This window comes from Rhipicephalus microplus, chromosome X (genome assembly GCF_043290135.1).
Source record: "Rhipicephalus microplus isolate Deutch F79 chromosome X, USDA_Rmic, whole genome shotgun sequence".
NCBI lineage: Eukaryota > Metazoa > Arthropoda > Arachnida > Ixodida > Ixodidae > Rhipicephalus > Rhipicephalus microplus.
This window is the reverse complement of record NC_134710.1, coordinates 178,041,697-178,065,088: the sequence shown is the minus strand read 5'-3', so window position 1 is coordinate 178,065,088 and position 23,392 is coordinate 178,041,697. Positions and strand designations below refer to the sequence as shown.

Here is a 23,392-nt window from a genome sequence, read left to right as displayed (position 1 = left end):
GATTGAAAGTATATATTTAGTTTTTAATATTGCTTCCAGGGTAGTCTATTTGGCTGAATGCACAATGACCATAAGTTACTTGTTGATTTCCCAAATGTATGCTTGACTTCAAAATTCAACTACACAAAGTCATCGACAAAAGCGCTATACCAGTGAACGTCAAACGTGCTATTGGTGAACGTGATGATCTATAAAAGAACTATTTGCTGGAAAAATGCAATGAGCCCCAAAAATGCAACAAGCGGCTGGAGAGTTCTACAAGTGACTTGGTGAAAACAGAAGCTCAAATCCACTCATTATAGACGAAACTGTCAACTCTGACGTATACATGGACGCTGACACTTCTATTTGTTTTAAACTTTATTTTCAAAAGACACTCTCAAGAAATTCTCAAGAAATTTCTTGAGAGATTGCTGCAAGAAGTTGCTCCATGTCAGGCACACATATGAGCTTATGGATTACGGGTCCAAGAACAGAGAAATGAGCCTCTCCATGTCCAAGTCTCACGGATGTAAGCTCTTGATGAAAAGATAAATGGGTGCCTGTGTCTACTGATAATGACACAGTACCCAGAACCAAGCGTACACGCCCGGATTTCATCACCTGTATCTTGCCAACGTATCCTTCAGGAAAATCACTCAGCTTGACGAGGCGCTTATGTGACTGCTCTTCCTCCTGCATGTGGACCAGGAGAATGAATTAACACTGTTTCGCCAACATTATAATCGCAGTAAATTAGAGGCAAGAGGAGTCGCTATGTCTAAAAACACATACGCACAAATCAGTTGTTTTGGCAATAACAGCTTGAAAGTACTAAAATTGACTGTTCAATACAAAACCACAATTTTTAATGGTGAAATGGGCCTTGAAGGTTCACAAACACTTCAGTAGACTTATCTAACAGCAAAATCGGGTGCCTTTCAGTGCACCAGCCGAAATTATACATTAGCACATATAAAACTTGCAGCTGGATTTGTGCGTAAGAATGTCTTTAAACAGTGTAAAATGTATTTGTACATGGCAGTCCACTGTTAAAGGGACACCAAAAAGAAAACTATACTCGTATCAGTAAATTACTCATTTACGATAACACAATCACCGCTCTTGTGACGAAATGATACATGGTCAGCGAGAAAAGCACAAAAAAATGGAGATGGTAGCACCATATTAATGTTCTAGCACCGATCGCCGTCATGTCAGTGATATTAGAGGAGTCTACGAGTCCATAGATAATTAATAATCAGTAAAAATGTAGTTCATTGTCCTTTGAGGTGGCTAGAGACGTAGCATACAAAGTTTCAGGCAATTTTATAAGCCAATGTCGCCGAAATACCAAAACCACTAAGAATTTGGAGATGATATTTCAATAAGAAATTAAATAAGGTGACCTTGATTTTCTCTTCTACTAGTAAACCTATGGAGGTGAAGTTAATGACAGCAGGATTTTCATACTATAACAATGAGTCTAAACTTATACATTGTTTGCCTTTAATGTTCCTTTACAGGGAACGACAGACTGTGAGGCAGCCGCTCGGTGCCACCCCTGACCAGCAGCTGCAAAAAGTTTTGCTCTCGATGAAAAGATAAATGGGTGCACTGCTTTTTGTTCCCTGCTACCGTACGTTCCGACATGTTGACTTATTGTGAAGCGAACTGTTCACATGAGGAAAAAGCATCATAGTCTGGGCTCCCTGCGTCTACATAAAACTCACAGCAGCCGCCGGCCAGCAGTGGCACTTCATGGCCATTTTCTACTTTAATGTTCCTTTTAACAGTGCAACGCTCAATACTTAAAACTTATTATGTCACTACTGTAAAAAACTAGATTAATCTCCAACGCCAAAAATAGGCAGACTTCACAGTATTGCATATCCATGAAACAAAAATCATGCTGTGAATAATTTCCGCAACAACAGTGGCGCGACATAATTTATCATTCTATAAAAATCCCTGTAACACACTGTGCACCAGTAATGATAAAGTCAATCCCAGATGTATCGAACTTGGATATATAGAATTATTGGCTATATCGAACAATTGAGAAATCCCCTTGAAGTATGGGACTGGTGCACACTTATAGTGAACTCCCACATCGCAGAACATCTGCTATATCGAACGCTGAGCCCCGCCAAAGCCCAGAAATTGCATTTTTGCCAACACACAGTGATAATCTTTCGGCCGAATTCAAACAAGTTCCGATCTCTTTTCCCCCGCAGGTGTCGAAAAGGCGGTGTGGAAAAGCGAAAAGGGGAAACTCCATCGCACTGATCTATTTTGTTGTGCAGTGATTGTGAATGCACCGGTCTGCTTGATGCGCGACCTGCAGATTTTAATGTGCAATCAGCCATCTCGGTGCCTTGTTCGCATTACCTCGTGAACGATGCTATGCGGAACCAAAAAGCATGGCCTTGAAGATGTGCAAACTCGTGACATATTTCGGTGTTTTCGGTTTTAAAACGCATATCTCAGAGGCTGTTTTTTTTTTTTTTTTTTTTTTTTTTTCCACCAATGCAGAGGATGCCTGCTACAGTACGACAGTCACAAGTGGCACTGCTATCCCCAACATGTCGACAGTGGGAGCTTGCTCGTTTATTGCTTGTGGGCAGCATGCAGCGTTGTCTTTTGCAGCTTGTCGACTTGTGTACCTCTTGCCTCGTTCCTGATCAATTATCATTTGGGAGTCGGAACTGAACGCTGATCGTTCGTAGCAATAAAAATTATGACTGGTGCTATGAGCTATATCAAGTAAAGCACCATCATGGGCAGTTTCCTTGCGGGCTTTGTTGCAGGTGACGACTTCGGATGCGCCATGACTGCTGACAACAGCGTGCGAGACCTTGTTACATTCTATGGCTTGTTAGCGTTTCTGGGCACCATTTCGGACAGTGAGCGGTTTCTTTGGCATAGATGACGGCACTGCTCTTTTTGACTGCATCATCTTTCATTACCCCAACGTTGCCAAGCTGCGGAAGTGTGTTGCCTCTGCCACTGATCAACATTTTAACTCTGTACGGAGCTTGCACTGGCGTTCAGCATCAATTAACGCTGTTGTGGCCGAATGAGCTGAATTTTCTAATTTGTAAAGCTTCCATGATATTGAGGATGACTGGAAATTCATGGCGTGCAAAATGCGAGACAAGTTTACGAACTACAGTCGACATCAGATTTGTCAGACAAGTTCCCCATAGAGTCAATGTATTATAAAGTTCGAAATGTTGGACACTTATAGCTTTCATCATCCAATTTTACAGACTCTTTACCGTTAACTGCAGGCTTGATGTCAACGGTAACACCCCCACTTTGATTGTTTTTGTATTCTCGAATCCACCATGCTCACATCGTAGGTGTGACCAGCAGCACAACACTAGCTACCATAACCACACTGCGACTGCCAAACCCTCCAAAACCAAAAATGCCACAATCCGTTCCTAGCCGTAACTTAATCAAAGCTCACTGTATTCATTCACACGTTGTACTGTCACCTCTGTGATAAATTGTGTGCGGCTGTGTGCTATCTTCAGCATTCACGTTTTTGGATCTTCAGCATCCACCGAGTTTCTTGCTGTTTGGCGCTGCGCTTGAATTCGCCGAGAGAACCATCCCACTTAGAGTGGACAGGATAAGTAACGAACTTCTGTCCGCTTTGCCTTGGACGATATGGGCGCTGCGGTGCTTTGATTTCAGCCAGGATAACCTTTGAGGGTTTTGCCAACACTGACAAAGACCTCAAGCTGTGTGCGGAATCGACAGATAGCAAAATCATTCGTCAAGTTACGTAGGATTGCGACGACTTCAACAGTGACATCGAAGAAGCAGCGCCTACACAACCAACGAGCTCAGAGTTGACATGAGCACTGATGACACTGTCATCCTTACACAGCGACAGCATGACGTTAGTCGAGATTGAGGCAGATCTCATCACGGGCAAGCTGAATGCAGTGCAAATGAAAATAAGCGACTTTTTTGGGCAAAAGTGTTGATTTCTTCTTTTTTTTTTTTATAAACGGCTCTCTTATCTTAGAGCTGCCTAAAAAGCATTCACAAGACTGCAGCAAGTATTTTTTCCTGCCATGACACTCTCTATCAGCGAAAAATACCTGTAAAAAAGTCAAGTGCATTCATTTTTTCGGAATGCTCAATTTTCCAGACGTTTTTGTGGTTCCTTGAGGGCAGAGTCCCCAGGTGTCGCCGAGCAAACAAGCAAACAGTCCCCCCAAAACAAACGCCAAAAAACGGCAGTGCTTCCCTAATTAAGCCCAAATAAAGTGGAAGCTAAACAAATTTTCCTATTTTTGAAAATTGTGCTGTAGTAAAAAAAATACTACAAATACATCTCAAAGGTGTACAAACATATATTATTGCATAATGAGAATAGATGCATGAATAAACGCGAGAATTTTTCTAGCCTTACACATAGTTACTGTCACTGACATCTGGCCAATCAGAATAATCCATGGCATCCACGTCCATGAAACATGTTCCTTGCATTGAATAGTTCCATCATTTTTGTGGTTTGTTGAAAGTCTCGGCAGCAAACTCCATGAAACCATGGTCTCCAAGATGGTGGGCACGCAGCGTGTTTCTCTCCGACCGTCCCAATTGCCGCGCTCCCCAGCAAAACAAAAGGGTATCGCCTCGAGCGCCCAGCTACCATGAGAGGGTGTGGATTCCGGCGGCAGCAGAGACCGCGGAAGACAGCAAAGCGCACGGGATTCCAGCATGCGCATGGTTTCTTTTACCGCATACGAGCGAAAATCCCCACCAGAATCTTCTGGCTGAACCAAAAAAGCTTTTTTTTCTTTTTTTGTTATTGTATTTATTTTGGTCAGTGCAAATTGTCACTGCTGTGTTTTATACCAGGTACATCGAACTCTGAACGCGTGTTGCATAATTCTTGAACAAGCAAAACATTTCAATGTTCGTTTTTATGTTGCCCAACATATACATTGAACACCGTAAAATTCACCACGCAAATGGGCGACCGTAAGTGACCAAAACGTGCCAGTAACCAGCCCGTGGTCGTTGCAGAAGCAGCGACGTTCAGTCTAGACATAGTCTAGATAGTCTAGAAGCGTATCACTCGCCTCTACCCTCCTTCCTGTTTAATGCTACGGCGGCTCGACGAGATGATTCTTGAAACTGGGTTACAATTAAAAGCAGCGCTAGTTCCATGAAAATAAAGAAAATAGAAATCATTAATTTGATTGAATGTAACTCCTGAGCGTAGAGCGCAGCACTCTTCTGACTTCGCTAGTTGATTGGGCTGTCATTTTTTTTTTCTTTGCCGTGCCCTACATTCTATACAGCCTGCAAATGTAAGTTTCCAGCACATCTGCATCTTTTGCAGAGGCATCGCAATTGTGCTTTAATATGGGTGGCGCAAATCTACAGTTGATTGATTGATTTGTGGGGTTTAACGTCCGAAAACCACCATATGATTATGAGAGACGCCGTGGTGGAGGGCTCCGGAAATTTCGACCAACTGGGGTTCTTTAACGTACACCCAAATCTGAGCACACGAGCCTACAACATTTACGCCTCCATCAGAAATGCAGCCCCCGCAGCCGGAATTCGAACACGCGACCTGCGGGTCAGCAGTCGAGTACCTTAGCCACTAGACCACCACGGCAAGGCGCAAATCTACAACAAAGTCCATTTTAAAATATATATGCCCAAGCATTGACTTTGCCTCTCGTACACCTTGGCCCAACATTCCCAAATAGACGTGAAGATATATAAAACCACAAAACGATTTTTTTCTCGCAACATGCAAGCGTCCCCAACAGCGCAGCAGCCTTTTCGACCATACGAAGTAGTGCCGCAGTGTAGAGAAAAGAGCAGGCCACGCCCACCTCTGGAGTGCGATTAGGGCGGCCGGAGAGAAACTCGCCACGCGCCCGCCATCTTGGAGGCCATGACGAAACTTAAGGCCATAGCAAATGTGAAGGATGGCATTCAGCAGTACGGCACATGCATCTTCTTTATGGTATTCAGTGACTGGACAAAATCAGTCCTTCAGATGCGGCTCCTTTTCGCACTCTTTACAATACTTCTTGCCGTACTTTGACCACTTCGAAGCCATATCAATGCACTACGACAACACGAGGACACACAAGAAAGGAACACACTGACCAGCGCAGAGTGAAACTGATTTTTATTCACTAAGAAACCACAAAATATACTCTTATTTTCACACCTCATGAACACTGCGCATGAGCAAATCAGCATAGTGTAATCATTCCCATAAACTGATAGAACCTTTACCATAGACAGTACAATCCCACATCATAAAGACATCATGTCTCATAAGGACATGTGTGTCAGTCAGCCTTCGGTTTTGCTGAATGATAAAGAAATTGAATCGTTGATCAAGATGTGAGATTACACTGCCTGTCCACAGAAAAGGTCTTATCAGTTTATGTGAGTAATTGTACAATGCCGAATAGCTTATGTGCAGTGTTCATGAGGTACGAAAGAAAGAGTACTATATTTTGTGGTTTCTTAATGAATAAAGATCAGTTGTTTGTCTGTGCTGGTCCGGTGTGTTTTTTTCTTGTGTGTCCTCGTGTGTGTGCGCTCAAGTTCCAATATGCTAGAAGCTCCGACTGGTGTAGAAAAGCGTAGTTTCATGGTGTTTTTGATAACAAATTGTATGCCGGGCGATTGTACTTTCTTTTTCTGAAAAAGCACAGGTAAGCCTAAAAAAAAAAAATGCAACAAGCAACCAAAATAAATTGCCTCTGGGCGAAAAAAACAAGACCAAATCTGCTTATAAGCAGAACTGGCAACTCTGCCTGAGGGTCTGGGAAATCGGATATCAAATGTATTATCAAGCAAAATAAAGTGCGGTAACTTGCAAAATAAGATGTTCCAACCTTGATGATAATACGTGGGGTTCAATGTCCCAAAACCACCATATGATTATGAGAGACGTCGTAGTGGAGGGCTCCGGAAATTTTGACCACCTGGGGTTCTTTAATGTGCACCCTAATCTGAGCCCACGCGCCTGCAGCATTTCCGCCTCCATCAAAAATGCAGCCGCCGCAACCGGGATTCGATCCCGCGATTTGCGGGTCAGCAGCCGAATACCTCAGCCACTGTACCTACGCGGTGGGGCGATGTTCACACCTTGTTCTTCATCACATTGCGAGTGAATTGTTATGTAAGGACTTGCTAAGATTTTTTAAAAGTGTTTTGAGGCCTTATACGCTCAAATTTATGTCTTAAATATGCATATTTTGTATTTTGAATTATCGATATATCAAACTATTTCGTGGTCCCCTTAGTGGTTGATATATCCAGGATCGACTGTATACACACCCGCCGCACAGGACAAGACCTAAGAATATCAAAACACATGCAAATGGGAGATGATTTAGACAAGAAAGAGATTTAGGCAAGAAAGTGCAACGGACTGGAGTTCTTCATTCATAGGAAGCAAACGTACACTGGCCGCTACCTTCGATTCAATTCTTCCCACCCCGCCTGCCACAAGGCCTCGGTTGTGACCATGCTACTCGAGAGAACTAGGAACTTATGCTCTAATGAGACAGAGTGAAAGAAAGAAGAGGCCCGCGTAATTGCGGACCTCAGAAAAAACGAATACCCAAAAAACTTCATTCAAGCCGCCACCCGCCACGCAGAGCAACAGAGGATACGAAAACCCCAATTGACCTTAACTGACAGCCCCCCGAAACGCGTACTGGTTCCATACGCTCAGGGAACCAGCAAGATGTTGGCGTGGGTCTTCAAGAAGGAAGGGGTTCGCATCGTGCACGTGCCTTCGTGTACGTTGGGTTGCCTCTTCCCCCGCCGGAAAGACTGTCCAGAAATGGACAGGACCCCCGGCGTCGTTTACAAAATTCCGTGCGCCAAGTGCCCCTCGTCGTATGTCGGCGAGACGAAAAACCTACCGGAACGACTGAAGCAACATGCCAATAAAGTGCGGAAGTTCTACAAAGAGCACAGCGCAGTCACCGAACATGCTGAGACGTTGGATCACCAGATCAATTTTGAAGCAACGGCCATCCTTCAAAGCGAGCCGAACTGGAGGAGAAGGTTGTTACTGGAGTCGTGGCACATACAGAGGACAGCCCATAACATCAACCACTCTCTCGGAATCCTTCCCCCAGTGTATACACACGGACTGCGCTCCACGGCAAAACGAGAGAGAGAGAGAGAGAGAAAGAGGGGGTCATTATCCACCCCGCAAGTGCTTTGAAGACGCCGCTGCTATGTAGCCTCTGCAGTCACCCCTGAGGAAGGAACCAAGTCGGTTTCGAAACATCAGGTTTCTTTAGGCTCCAACTTTTAGTTTGAGTCTGAATCATCTCCCAGTTTCATACCCAACCAGACAGACTTCTGTCGACTGTTTACATTCCCATGCAAATTAGTTGCACGCTGCTATTGCAACCTTCAAAACATGCATGCCAAGTTTTTACTGATGTTGTGATGTCGCGATCGTTTTTCTGCATTGCAAAATTCCTAGCTCTAAATGATCTGGTCACACTATGGGCCAATGAATGAATATAAAGCTGCACATCATCTGCGCTGAGGCACAACCAAGCATGGTCCTTGTACCATATATAAATTGTGCCACACATTATCATGATTGAGGCACAACCAGCTCCTCACAAGCAAGGGTGAGAGGCTGGCTTGTACACATCGCTGGTAATGGTGATCAAAACATTGTTTATAAGTTGCTTTATCTGAAAGCCAATTGCAGCTAGAATAAAATCATGTGTAAATTTCATATTTCTGCCAACTGCCAACTCATTTGCCATGAACACAAGAGGCTGATACAAGTTCAACCTGGAGCCATCAGGCCACCATCGCTGAGTCCGGGATGGCTGTGGGCTTATGTATAGCGTTATAGACATAATAAATACATCCTTTTTGATTTAATACTGTGAAATTACCTGCCTTATCAACTGCAAACAGTTGTTAGAAGAAGGGCTTCTTCTCTGCTAGGACTTCAAAGTAGGCTTGTGAGAACTTTAGATTCGAAGCAAATTCAAAGCATATAGTGATTTCGGTCAAATAACTTCGCATCGAATTCAAATGCCATATATCACATATTAGAAAAAAAAGAGGGCAGATTTGACGTGACCTAATGTTTTAAAAATTGAACAAGGCTCGTGCAATAATTTTTTTTTCAAATAAAGTGGAAACAACTTTTAATAGTAACAGGATTTGACTTTCGGGAGAATGCAAGTAAAAACCTGTAAAATATGTGTTTTTTTTATTTGCTACACTTCAAGCATACAAGCCTGTATAACAACCTTTTAAACTTAAAAATGATGAATCGATGCAAGGTTATAGTATGTTCATTTAACCTTGAAGTAAAACTTCATGGCAGTCTGTTTCCTCCTGGGTGTTTTTACGGCTTAGCGCTCGTTTAGTGCTGTGACCACCTGCAAAGGTGGTCACAACACTGAATCAATACATTTAGGCAGGTGCTTTCACTGCTTAGCACCCCTCCCCTGCAATAAAACCACCTTCACAAAAGTTGCATGCGGGCTAATATACGCATTTTGAGTTTAAATTGGAATCGAAGCAAATTCAAATATTGTAATATCCGTTCAAATATATCAAACATTCAAATATTCACACAAGTTTACAACAAATAAAAATTGGCTCACAAGCTTAGGTCATACAATCGAACGCACCTTATCACAATCCCAGATATAACAATCTATCAGTTACAACCATATTTTGGCACACTTAAAATTTTTCTCTGCAACACCTTGAAACTGCATCTACATATAGCAAACATTTTTCAAGACCTCCTACATTTTCAATGAACATTTCAGTCACTGTCATAAATACAGCCTCATAAATATTTCCTAGGAGCAGGTTCAAATACATGAGTACAGTCAAATCCTGCTACAACGAAGTTGACGGGACATGTGAAAAAATTCATTGTCGCGAAATTTCGTTGTAGCGAAATTTCATCTATAGACCACAAGATTTGGAAAGATCTGGTGATTATGACTCATCATTTGGTCCCTGAAAGCGCATGCATTAAACTCTCCCCAACTCAGACGTACCTGGCCGAATACTGAGGGAACGTATTTTCAAACCGGGTATAACGTGATCATAATATACAAAAAATTTGGAGCTGAAGTCGGGATGCGAGTTAAACTAAAATTTTGGTGCTGAAGTTAGCTTCATGACACGGCTTCAGGGCAATGCAAAGAAGGCGGCCTTGCATCAATACTGTGGTAGTTTTTTCTTCCTCCCGTGGTTTGCGGCCCGGGGGTGCTGGTTATATGCAGGGGTTGGTTATACAGAAAAAAATACGGTCTTCAGATGACTTTTGGGGCGTGCCAAGTGCACATTGCCGCAAATGAGCGTGCCAAAGCTTAGCTAGAGGCCAATTGATAACTGCAACTGAAATTGACCAAGCTCCGCACAACCGTGGCCGTAAGTGAACGACAGGAAAGCCCTAACGCTTCGTGTCGTTTTATGGCTTTATTGCCTTTATTCTACAGCTGTGTTAACTGCGTGTCTTGGGGTGGTATTCGCTATCTATATCTATGAACAGATATGTGGGGTTTAACACAACAAAACCACCATATGATTATGAGAGACGCCGTAGTGGAGGGCTCCAGAAATTTTGACCACCTGGGGGTTCTTTAACATGCACCCAAATCTGAGCACACGGGCCTACAGCATTTCGGCCTCGTTTGAAAATGCAGTCGTCGCAGCCGAGATTCAATCCCGCGACCTGCGAGTCGGCAGCGGAGTACCTTAGCCAGTAGACCACCACGGCAGGGTGCTATCTATGAACAAAACAATAGCGACCCTGCATGGTTTCCTGCGCAGTGGCTGTGACAAACACTAGTTCTGTGTGCAATCTGTGCGCGCTGCGCCGGTCGTGCACGTGACTTAAGAACTGCATCGTTGCTATCTTAGTTCGCGTTGTTACAGCAAGAAATATTGCGTTGAGTCGGTGCACATTGACTGCGCGCATACTTTCGTGGTTGCCCATGATCGCTTTCAACATAACCGCATTTGTGTTAGCAGCGGTTGCAGCAGAATGCAGTTATGCTGCGAGTAGGTGCGCGCTACTCATGTGTGCACCTTCACGCGGCATGGTTGTCATTCACGATCGCAGGGTTAGTGACGACGAGTGGTAGTTTAGTTTTGGGCACGACATCAATAATATATGGCGGGGTTTCTTGGAGATCAAGATTCTGCCGCGACCCGCACATACTTACATCAAAACCACCGGCAGCATCATGGTGGGTGGGCGAGCTGTCGCCGAGCACCTAAATGACGATAAACTTAGCAGGATGCACGTGTCGTGGCAGAAAGCATGTATTCAATGAAAACACGGTTGTTGTTATACAGCCATGTGCTCTGGATGTAGCGAGACGTCGAGAAATGGCCGAGTTGGTGTCGGAATTTCGTGGCGATCGAGGCAAGTTGCTTTTTTAAAGACGATAGGACCACCTGGGGCTCTTTTCGACTACCTGGGGTTCTTAACGTGCACCCAAATCTGAGCACACGGGCCTACAACATTTCCGCCTCCATCGGAAATGCAGCCGCCGCAGCCGAGATTCGAACCCGCGACCTGCGGGTCAGCAACCACCGCGGCGGGGCAAGAAATATGCAGGAAAGGTATTCGTTGTGACAAGCCATTTTTAACCTTGTTTTCTATGGTTGGCTAGCGGGGAATCCAAAATCATTCGTTGTGGCAGAAATTTTGTAGCGGGATTCAAATGTATTCGCAAATAATTTGAGCCAATACACCACTCAGCGGAGGGAGCACGAAACAGGTTAGTGAGGTCCATGTAGCAGACGAGCATACGTGGCAGCAGTTCTCCGGAGGATGGATTCATCGTCAGGAAAAAAATGCATTCCAAAGCAGTTTTTTCGCGTTTCACTGAGCACATGGCGAGGATAATGGATAGCATCTTTTCACAAGTTTATGTTTTCTGGGTGAATGGTGAAGAACACCGTAATTAACCAACCTTCGCTTTAGCCAAGTTACTTCGAAGGTGGCACTTCAGGAATAAGCAATACACCGTTGTGATGAAAATGTAGTGCTCTTTGAATTACATCAACAAATCTTAAGAATATAATTTACCTGGAATTAATATAAATCGACTGATAGAAATGTCACAAATTGCCACACGCTAGAGACAACACAGAGTAGGGCTCCGGATAATCTTGACAAGCTGGGCTTCTGAAATTGCACAGTACATATGTATCTAGCATTTCAGCCCCATTGAATTGCGACTGCTGCAACTGGGATCAACCCAGAGTTTTTTTAGTAAACACATAAGCACTGTAACTACTGTGCCACCGCAACGGGCCAAATCAAAATCGTCGTAGTGTTGATTTCAATGTGCTTGCTGCGTGGCATCAAGGCAGGCGCAGGCCCGACGACTGCACTATGAGTGTAGCATGTAGTCATGTTTTACATGACGTGCATATCATGGTTGTCATGTTTGAACGTGTCATTTACCTTCATCATCCATTCACCTCATGTAAACCAAATTTGGTATATGTAAAGCTGGCGAAACAACCGCAAGAGCATCATTAGTGTGGTATGAAGTCATGTTCTTACATGATGTGCATGTCATGATGTTTACACCAGTCATATACCTTCATCATCCAGTCAGATCACATAACGTCAAATTTGGTATACATGATACTAGCGATACAGCTACGAGCGCAACAAGACCGTGGTACTATGAACTCATGTTCTTACATGACATGCGTCATGATTATCATGTTTGGATGTGTCATTTACCTTCGTCATCCGTTTGCATCACGTACAGTAGCCTCTCGATAATCCAAGCTTTGATAATTCATACTTTCAGTTATTCAAACAATAATTCAATTTTTTGGTTGGCCCTCTTTTTTTTTTTTCAGTGTATTTAAAAGCCTCTTAATTCAAGCTCCATCATTCCGTTAATTCATACATTTTGCAAGTCCATACCAGAAAATATCTGCTGCTTTCCCCCAACTATTTGAAAATTTGTGTGCTTATATAATTCTAACACTCTAAAAATGAGAAATAAGCACCTGAGGCCTTCAAGAAAAAAGGCTTTGCAAGTAAACAAATGTTTGAAACAGCACACGCATGGTAAACCGTGATGCTTCTCAACTGGTATAGAGAGCTTTGTGCTGAAGGCACATACCTATAGCAATGAACCAGTTGGCAATTCACGATTTCTTTAAAAGGCTGATCGGCAATAAATGGCCAATAAACTTGCGGACTTTACACCTCTGCTTTCTGTTCACTGCATGAAGTTACGGCTTAAAAACACCTAAAAATTTTTTTAATGTGATAAAATCAATGTCTCATCATAATGTGAGGTGTCACTCCATCTGAGAGCTTCTGATAATTCAAACTTCTTGATAATTCAAACAAAATTCAGAGGTTCCTTAGAGGTTGAATAAATGAGAGCCTACTGTAATACTAAATTTGGTACATGTGAAGCTAGCGAAATGACTGCGAGTGCACAATGAGCGTGGCATGTAGTCATGACTTACATGGCATGCATGTCATGATTTTCACGTTAGGGTCTGGCACTTATGTCCGCCATGCAATTATGTCATACCATACCAGTTTTGCAATATGTCATGTGAACGAAACCATCGCAAGGGCAGCAAGGCCATGAAATATAAATCATGACATTCATGTCATTATTTTCATGTTATGACTAGTCACTTAGGCTCGTAATGCAGTGATGTTATGACATACCAATTTTGGTATAGATCCCATTATCGAAATGGTCCGGAGAGCTGAAAGTCGTAGGGGGCTAGATAAATAGATACGGTCAAAGTTACTAAGGTTTGCTAAGAAATGCTTTGCACTTAAAGACACTTTGCAGCGCACAGGGATTTCTTGTGCATCCGAATTCAGGCGAGACGTTTGCACAAACAACTACATTTATTTTATCGTCAATATTGTCCTTTGTGACAACCAATATGAGGTACTCGGCAGGAAGTACACTCTAACCTTCGACGAAACACCGCGTTTTTACATTGCAATCAAGAAAAACATATTTCCAGCAGCAACAATCCGCACATAGATCTCCTTATGTCTGCGACCTATGGCAGTGTTGCCTAACTTCCAAGTGCCCCCTGGATTTCGTTTTAGGAGCAAATTCAAAGTGGCACTTTGACAACAGTTCTTAAATCAATTTTATATGTAAATGTAAACAAAATATTCATATAAGTCAACAAAATGAATGTCATGATGAATATATATTGATGACTCTGTAGCTTTGGCAACACTACAGCTTTAAGCCAAAATACCTTCATCCTGTGATCAATATAGCGTCAACAGTTCCATAAAACATTTGATTGGATGCATATAAATAATTTGCGATTAAAACAAGAAATGGTACTCACCTATGTTCGAACATTATTTCTTCAAGGTTTTTTTTTTTATCCTTGCTTATTATTAGAAAAACATACAATATTGCTAATATGTATTATTCAATTAAAGTACTGAATTAAGCAGAACTCAATTCGTTATTCAAAATTTTTCAACATTAGCACATCTATACTGCATATAGCACATATATACTGCATATATACAGCATATATATATACTGCATCTATACTGCATATCTATACTGATGACAGATAAAAAAAAAGAAAACGTTTCCCCAGGGAAATCACAAGACAAATAAGATTAGTATTAAGGTAGTCTGTGAAAACCTTGAAATGTGTTGCCGGGCACCTTAAATAAATTTCAGCCCACAACTTCCCCAATGCTGTTTGCAGCTTCTTTTTGAGACTTAAATTTCAACTCACAACTTTCACAATGCTGTTCACAGCTTCTTTTTGAGATGTCCCTGCTGGAAGCTCAAGGCCAGGTAAGGTGTCGGGAAGTTGAAAGAACAGTAGCTGTCCAATTTCTGCAAAGGGCAACAAAAACAAAAGATACCTTGAGATTAAAATGTCCTCAATGATTTCCTACAAGTCCATTCTTATTAACTCCACAGAAACTGAATGCCACATGAGCGATAATAATGTAAAATGAAACATTCTTATCAAAAAATAAACAAAATAATAGTGGAAGGCATCAAGACTAAATATGGACTGACTTTGGATTGCAACTGTAAGAAAACGTTAAGCAGCCACATATTTATGTCTCAAGTTCCGTGAATCAATAAGATGCAGCTCATTCTTGCCTAGACTGGAGTAAAACTATAATGATGGTTTCCTAATAATGATGCATAACAGTGCTGGTACCAGTAAAGTTGAACCCCATTATAGTATAACAATGTGACAATACAGAAATGTTTCCATTAGAGTATGTATATCCAAAGAGGATAGAAGCCTTTAAACTATTAAACTGTAAGGAGGAGAGGTAACTAAAGACTAGAGGAACATGTGCTTCGTCTGCTACTTGTCACAAGGCAAATGGGAAAGACAAGAAAAAGAAGTAGATGACAGATGACACTGAGCGATGAACAATATATGGTGCACAGCATCCATTACTGGAAAATCCAAGAACTTTTGGAACAAAAAGGTTATTCATTTCACTGTAAATTGAAAAGCCTAATTAAATATTTCCAGTGGTTATTTACACAAAAATTACCTACAGGAATGATGGTGCCACCTTGATTCCACCGGCACACCTTTAAGGAGTGGTTGGTCAGGATAGCGCTAGTCTGGGTTCAGTCTTCATGACAGCCCCACTCTTTGTTTTAATTTAAAAATCAATATTTACAAAGCGACACAGCTGGCCAAGGTAAGCAGCGCAAAAAAAAAAAATAGAGTAAAGGAAGGACACAACACAAGCACTGCACGAGTCATGCACTGCCGGGACTACTGGTGCGCTGTAGATTTTTTGACAAAAAGGGTTATTTTCCGCCACCACGACTAGCTGACAAGGAAAATATTCGGTGCTCCCTGAATTCAAAAGACAGGGCAAAACTGTGTCAATCAGCCATCAATTGCTCTCCAAGATAATGAAATTTTTTTATTATTTTAACCACTAACATTGTTAAGATAAGTTGCCTCGTGTCTACACAGAAGTGTTTTCAGTTTTCTTACCTAGTGAGAGCAGTCGCAAAAAGTTGTATATGTTCGGTGTTTCTTCGTTTCTCACAATGCTCATGTAGAGTTCTTCCCTTACTCTGTCTGTTTTTTGCATTTTTTTAGCTCGACCGGCTATAAATAGTTACCAACTTGCCCAGTTTTCAATAGTACTCTACAATGTGAGACCATGCTTCTCGATGAAAGTGCTCGGTTCAAAGCCACAACGCAGGTCTTTTGAAATATACAGCAAACTCCCGTTAAGACGAACTCTGTCAAGACAAATTCTTGCTGAAGACGAACAACACGGAAATGTTTGTTTGGTTTCCCATAAACTCAATGCAAACGAAAAAAATCTGCATAAGAGGAACCGTGTAACAGGCCTCTTCTGTTATGACGAACTCTGACAGCAACAGACAATGACAGGGATTCTGTGTAACGAACACTAGAGTCTTGGTGAGGGTATCCAGATGACCAAGAGAAGGCAAGGGGGATAAAAGGGCCTTTCTGGCACAAACACTCAAAGCAAATCAAAAGCAAATTGCGACGCGTCTTTTTTGTGTGCACAAGGCTTGTGATCAATCGTGAGTAGCGAAAACAGAGATCTTCAGCTGCACGTAGTTACTTTGAGCTGAAAATAAGAAAGTACCCAAACCTCAAAGAAAACCTTGCAAACTTTCATAACCAACCTGGTGTATATTGGCTTCGTCAAGGTAACAGTGTGCAATGGAGGCATATCCAAAAGTGATAACAGAGGCAGTAAAGGCGCCTCTGAAAAAGTGAACAAATTTTCCCTTTTTTGAAGGGAAATTGTGGTAGTCTCTTCATTTTCATCTTTTCATTATCAGGAAAATATGGTCATGCTAGAGTTTTATTGTTAAAATGAGGTAGGAATTTATAAGCATATTTATTATGAGCTTGTTAAGGGGGCAGACTGGTCTTACAATTTTTTTTGTTTATTTCTTCAGTGATCTTGATCAAACTGCACAAAATTATGCAGTTTTTTCTTCTGATTTCAAATATTTAATTAGTTTTCCTTTAACTCATCTTGTTCCTGAGATAACTTAAACTCACCCCCTATTGTTCAAGGCCACCATAGAAAAAAAAGTGCCTAACTAAAAGTGCTATTTAAGATATGCCGACATAGAATAATGACTATAGATTGAAAGTATGCAAGAGTTTTTTGTTTTTAGGCCTTTCTTGGTTATTTTACAGCAAAATGAACTATCCATTTTCAAAAGCAGTTGAAATCGTATTGCAATTTTGATGAGTAATTAGAATTTTGATGAGTAATTCAAAGCTACAACGCGAGTCTTCCCAAATATACTGTAAACTCCCGTTAAGACAAACTCTGTCAGACAAATTCTTGCTGAAGACGAACAACACGGAAACATTTGTTTGGTTGAATTCTACACACATATAGGTTTCCATTGCAAAAAGAATTATTATTGTAGCTGCCCTAGCTGCAGAGATATTGAGGCCTCAAAATTGAACAGTAGTAAATTTACTTTTTTGAGAAAAATAGAAAAAACTGAAAACACACAGCTTCTTCAAAAAACAATGAAAGTGCGCATGTTTTGTAATCCTCATAAAGGAGCTCATAAATTGATAGCAGAGCTTCTAAAACAGGTGCTGGCAAATTATAAAAAAGCCTCGAAGTCTGTTGTCTATTTTTTTCCAGGTTCTGCATATTAATAGCACCAAGAATCTGGGCAGTTATAATGACATTACAACAACATTACCACTTCCTGGAGTGTAAAAATTTGAGAAGATAGAAAAATACTTGCAGAAACCAAATATGTCAATTTTTAAAAAATAATTTTTTTGTCACTTTTTGGTCACGAAGACCAGTCTGCCCCCTTAAATTGATCATTCGTTAGATTATTGTAAATACTTTACTTGAAAGTATACTTTAAATCAAGCTGAGCCGAATAAATGCTTTCCTTGTTCTTTTCCTCTCCACTGCAAGTATAATCTATTCAGTGTTTTTCAAGCAACATATTGGGCGCACTTGGGGGCACTCCTGATAAGATGAACTCTTGATAAGACAAACAAATGATCCTGGTCCCTTCAAGTTCGTTTTAAAGGGAGTCTACTGTATTATGTCTCTAGAGCACCATCTCCAACAAGCTGAAAGATTGGTTGGACTCGTTCTGTTATGCTCACTCATGCAGAGGCACATGAGGGTCTTTACTGCTTCACCTTTCTATTTTTTCCCTCTCTCTGTACAGTGAACAGAGAGAGGGATGAAAGACTTTGCCAGAGCACCATCATAAGTATCATGGCCACTACAGCTCGATCTGAACGTCATTTTTTTTTCTTTTCGCGATTGAATTGTGCTGCATTGCAACAATAATACCAACACTACAAGCAAATTTTGCCATTGTATTCGACTCAAACTAGTCAGTGCTAGGGACTGGGGTGAAAGTGTTGCTGCCTTCTAAACACTTATTTTTTTATTGCTTTTTGTGTCACTCAATTACCACCCATTTTCTGAGTGCACATTTTTCTACTGGCAATTTTTCGTTGTTTAAGACTACCCACCCATGCTCGTCCACATTTTCACTCAACAGTACTGGCTGCCCACTGCCATCGTGATGGTCCTTCACGTATCTTCACCTTTCACTTGCAGTTTCCCCTTTCATTGCAGAAGCCACATGCTAGTCTTGACAAATTCTTGACAAATTCTAATGCAAAGTAGCCTATGCCATTTACAAAACCAACCTTTACTAAACGTTGCCATTACCATAAAATCCCAAGCAAGCACCCTCCCTCAACAAGTCAAAGTTACTGGCAAAATGGAAGAGAGGCATTTCCTGGAATGGCACCAAAACTCAAGATGGCGAAAGCAATGTTTTCCGCCAGAAAACAGAGTGCACATGGATATCTTCAGAAGCCTTCTGACTCTCATTCGTAGCATAGCACGCTACAATGATGACTCACAAACATAAAAAACACAAAATTAATGCAATCTAACAGTTCTAAGTTCTATTATGAGCAATGTAATCAAGCTGTTCTGAGCTCCCAACATTCGATTCCAGCAAAGTTTCCACAACATCCAGTATTTTGGAGTACTAGTAGTTTCTGATATTAAGCATAGTTGTTCCCCATAAGAGAATACAATGGGTTAACTTAAAATAGACTAGCACATAATAAATCTGCAGTCTCAACCACACGGGTAACAGACAGGCTTACAGTGTAGACCACTTATAACGTAACCACTTATAGTGCAGAACAGGTTACAATGCGGTCTTTTTTTACTCCCGTTCACCCTCTCGTAGAACGCCATGTTTATGCATATCGCTTATTGTGCAGTCGCTCAAGATGAGACACCGGTTATAATGTGGTTGCCTGAAATCTTTGTGACAATCACGGCGCAAGTGCACGTCTGAAAGGAGGTGCGCTGGGTGCTCCGCTGGGGAGCGAGCAACGAGCTCGTTACAGAGGGGGGAGGATGCGGAGTGAACGAACAAAGAGCAGAGGAAAGAAAAAGAGAAGGAAAATACACCGCGGTACTCTGCGTGGGCTGTTGCCTCAGCGACGGATTAAACAGCGGATAAGCCTTAGCACAGGCACCGACGCAGAATAGCGTCACTACCGTGGTTCCGCTAACATGTGGCTCCATCAAAGCTTTTCAGCCATTATTCTAGATCATCTGGCACAGCATCAACAATGTGCAGAGCTATGTAGGGGTGCATATTGCCTTAGAGATGCAGAGTGGCATAAGTTGGCAAAATTCATGGAGCTCACTCAGACTCTCTCATGATTTTGCACTTAAAAGGGCCCTGCAACACTTTTAGAGCATGGTCAGAAAACACTGCTGATTGGTAGTATGGGCTCCAGAGAACACGCGAGCTAAATATTATAGCGCTGCGCAGCACTTGGCCTAGAATTCCGAATAAATTGCCAAAGTCTGCTGAAAAGTGCTTTCTCTTTTCTAGACAAATGACGGAGGATGCTCAAAAATCACTCATAGAAGGCCATCTATCAATCATTTGCTTCTTTGAACATAGCCCGCTCGGTTGTTGTAGGGATCGCCGGGGGAGGCCGCGACTTGCCTACACTGCAAAGAAAAAAAAAAAAGGAAACAGTGCTCAAGGTCACGAGGCACGTGCTACTTTTTTTCTTTTACCCCTGACATCCCTCGCTGCTTAGCTTCCAGCACTTCCTTTGGGACGAGAGAAGAGAGAATGCGTTTGCAGCATGCAACAAATCTTTGTAACTCCGCTCGTGCTGGACGGATTTTTTAAATTTTTGTGATGTTGAATTAGTGAGGCAATAAGTTCTTGTAGTGAATGGTGTATCAATGACGCTGCTTTGCCTTACAAGTCAGTAGACAGGAGTCTCAATCTGAATCCAGGTAAGGGGGATAGTACAGTCGAACACAAATAACTCGAACTCGAAAGGAATCACGAATTAGTTCGATATATGAAAAATTTGATATAAAAATATATAAAAAAAGGCCCAGAGAGTTTACCTGCAGGGGATCATCACTTACAATTGGCGCATTCAAGAATGACAACTAATTCCGCACACACGCAGCAACAGAATGATTTATTTGCCTGAAAAAACCTCTAGCCTTGGCCGGCTTCTTTGTTTAGAAATGTTGAAAGACGCTAGTCTCGATCTTATCAAGGCTGTTTAGGTGCGACAGCCCAGTTCCTGCCATGTGATCAATACAACCACGAACACTGCCGCCACTTCAGCGGCGGAGTACGCGCGTGTAGCCAGCGCCTTGTCCGGAAGATGCTCCTTGTCACGAGCTGTCCGCCTGGACATCCTGGGTCCCTGTGACCGCAGTTACTATGTCCTTGTCAGCGAGGCTCGCAACGGCCTGGACATTACAGTCCGCTTCCACGAAGTCATTTGCAGACACTTCGTGTGGAACTGCTGCCGGGAAGCGGGAAGACAACTCGCGAAACTGTCATCTATACGCTCGTCGTAGTCTTCACCGGTATCCACAAGTACCGCCGTCTTGAAACTTGCCTTGCGGAAGCAGTTGACCACTGTCTCCGTCTTCACATCTCGCCAACCTTTGAAGATCTCTGCGGGCTACTTCGCGGAGATTTCCGGCCACTCCTTCGTCATCCACAGCTGGATGTCCTGACTGCCGACATCTTCGCTTTCTCCAGAATTGGTTTTGCCAACAATGTAGCGCTGCTTAAATCTGTGAAGCCACTCGGTGTTGTCGGCTAAATAAACAGAGGGCTTTCCTTTCAGTGGCGCATGTGCATTGAGCTAACATACGAGGGGGAAGTTTCAGAAAACTTACATTTATTGACAAATCACTGGACATCCGTCATTAATTGAAGTAATCGGTGATGCGCGTCTGCACACGTTTGCCTTGCAGCGAGTCAATTTCGCATGCAGCTTGCAAAGCATCTCTATTTCGGCTTCAACAATCTCCTGGCAAGAGAAGTTGCACGCGGAAATGTCCAGCGCTGACACTCTCTAAAGACGACGACAACAACGACTGCGTAGCGGAGCCGCAGCATGGTATGCACGTGACGAGAAAGGAGGAGCGTCTTCACCCAGAGAGAAGCAGATCGGCATATGAGAAAAAACTAACACTCCACGGCAGCTTCTTTCTTTTTTTTTTCTTATGTGACTCTTAAAGAGAAAAGAAGAGAAAAGTGAGCCCCGTAACTGTCTGCATCAGAGTGCGACAACTCAACAGTAGCTCACAAGGAATGGGGGTAAGGAGGAATTAAAAGCACAGTATTAAAAGGTAAATGATAGAGAGAGGAAGGTGAGAGCGAGGCGCAGGAACAGCGAACAACAGAAAGCGACGGAAGTAAGGAGGAGATAGGAAAGATGGACATGGTTGCAGGAGTCAGAGGACGCGGCACATGGAGGAAGGAAAAAACTTTCCTTCCTCAGTGACGGTGCACCACTCAGCGAGAGCTCTTGTCGGCAGCAGGAGATGGCGTAGGGCGAGCCAGTTGGCCAGAGCTGCGCTGTTGTCAGAGATCGCGAGGGCACAACTGGTCGGCACGAAATCCAGTCTTCGCGCGCGTCATTGAAAGGAGAAGGGTTACATGGCAGGGACGGGAAAGGGGGAAGCATGGCACCGACGCATGAGAGCTCTGCTCCCACAAGGGGCAAGGGCTGCAAAAGATGGTGCCTGTTTCCTTTCCATCAACCACACATTCATACAACCCCATGACAGCCTTTTTTTTCCTCTCTCTCTTCGCGCACGGCATTGGAAGGAGAAGGGTCCTTACGTGGCGGGGACGGAAAAGGGAGAAGCGTGACACAGGCACGTCGCAGATCGGCATTTGAGAGAGAAAAACATTTTACCGCAGCCTTTTCTTTCCTTTTCCTTTCCTTCGTGCGCAGCGTTGAGGTGTCACAGGTGCCGCCGTGGGATTGGGCGAGGTGCTGAGAGCATTTTCGGAGCGCGCTATGTTCGAATTAACCGTCGCAAGTGCTTGCGCGTTCAAATTACTGGGCTTCGGAATACACAAAGCTTTTATGAGACCTCATAGTAAGTTTGAATTAACTGGAAGTTCGAATTAGGCGTGTCCGAATTGATGAGATTCGACTGTATAAATGATATCATGCTTTAAAGGAGATAATTGCATGCTTCCCATGCTGAGAAATATGTGGTTAACATTTCATCTTGATCTGGCCATCAGAAGTACCAAAAACGTGACGTCCAAACCCAAGAGGTTGCCCAAAATTGCACCTCCAAAAAATGCATTTTCAACGTAAAAATAAAAGCTCACCTGTCTGGCAATGATGTGCTTTTTAAAATGATTTCTTTCATTATGAAAGCACGGGAATCACGGTTATTTTGATCATGTGGCTTTGGTGAACTCCTTATGTGAAATAGAATGGCAAGCATTCCTAGGATAATTTCCAGGGGACGATTTCCAGTCAACTACAGCCTTGATTGTTTTTTCTTTGTTATGAAAGTAGAGAAACAGAATTTATGAAAGCAATTGAAATAAAAAACGGTAATCTTAGAAAAAGCATGTATTGTTTGGGTCGCATCTATCTTTAAGGTGGGCCACCACCTTCAAAAATGCATTTTTTGAACAAAAATTTTTTGGTGGAACTCGACATTTTCGAGTTCCCTGTCTATTCAAGAATACTTAGACAAAAATTATGTAGCTGTGTTGAGTCACTCAAAAGTTATCACCATTGCTTCAACCCCTTATGAATGCATGCGTCCGAAACCGAAACAATGTTTTAGTTTCCACAGCACCTACCATCTCGTCATAAATATTTTTGATGTACTTATTATATAATACTAAGTTATCCAAGTATGTTTTAAAGCTTGCAGAACATCACGTTCTCATTTTATTTGAAAATTCTCACTACTTGGTTGGAGCATTCCACATGTCAAATTGCACGTGTTTTAGTTCCACACTCAGTG

At 42.4% G+C, this 23,392-nt stretch overlaps 1 protein-coding gene across 4 annotated transcripts in view; it reads right to left on the bottom strand.

The window, feature by feature from the left end:
- Nucleotides 1–342: 342 nt before the first annotated feature.
- Nucleotides 343–23,392, bottom strand: part of Polr3D (RNA polymerase III subunit C53) — a 148,719-nt gene continuing 125,669 nt past the window's right edge. For all 4 annotated transcript variants that reach the window (XM_075878280.1, XM_075878281.1, XM_037428647.2 and 1 more), the window contains exons 7-8: nt 14,782–14,885; nt 343–675 (exon numbers count right to left, since the gene is read on the bottom strand). In XM_075878280.1, the coding sequence (XP_075734395.1) occupies nt 391–675; nt 14,782–14,885 (389 nt within the window). In that variant the 3' untranslated portion in view covers nt 343–390. The remainder of the gene's footprint in view (nt 676–14,781; nt 14,886–23,392) is intronic.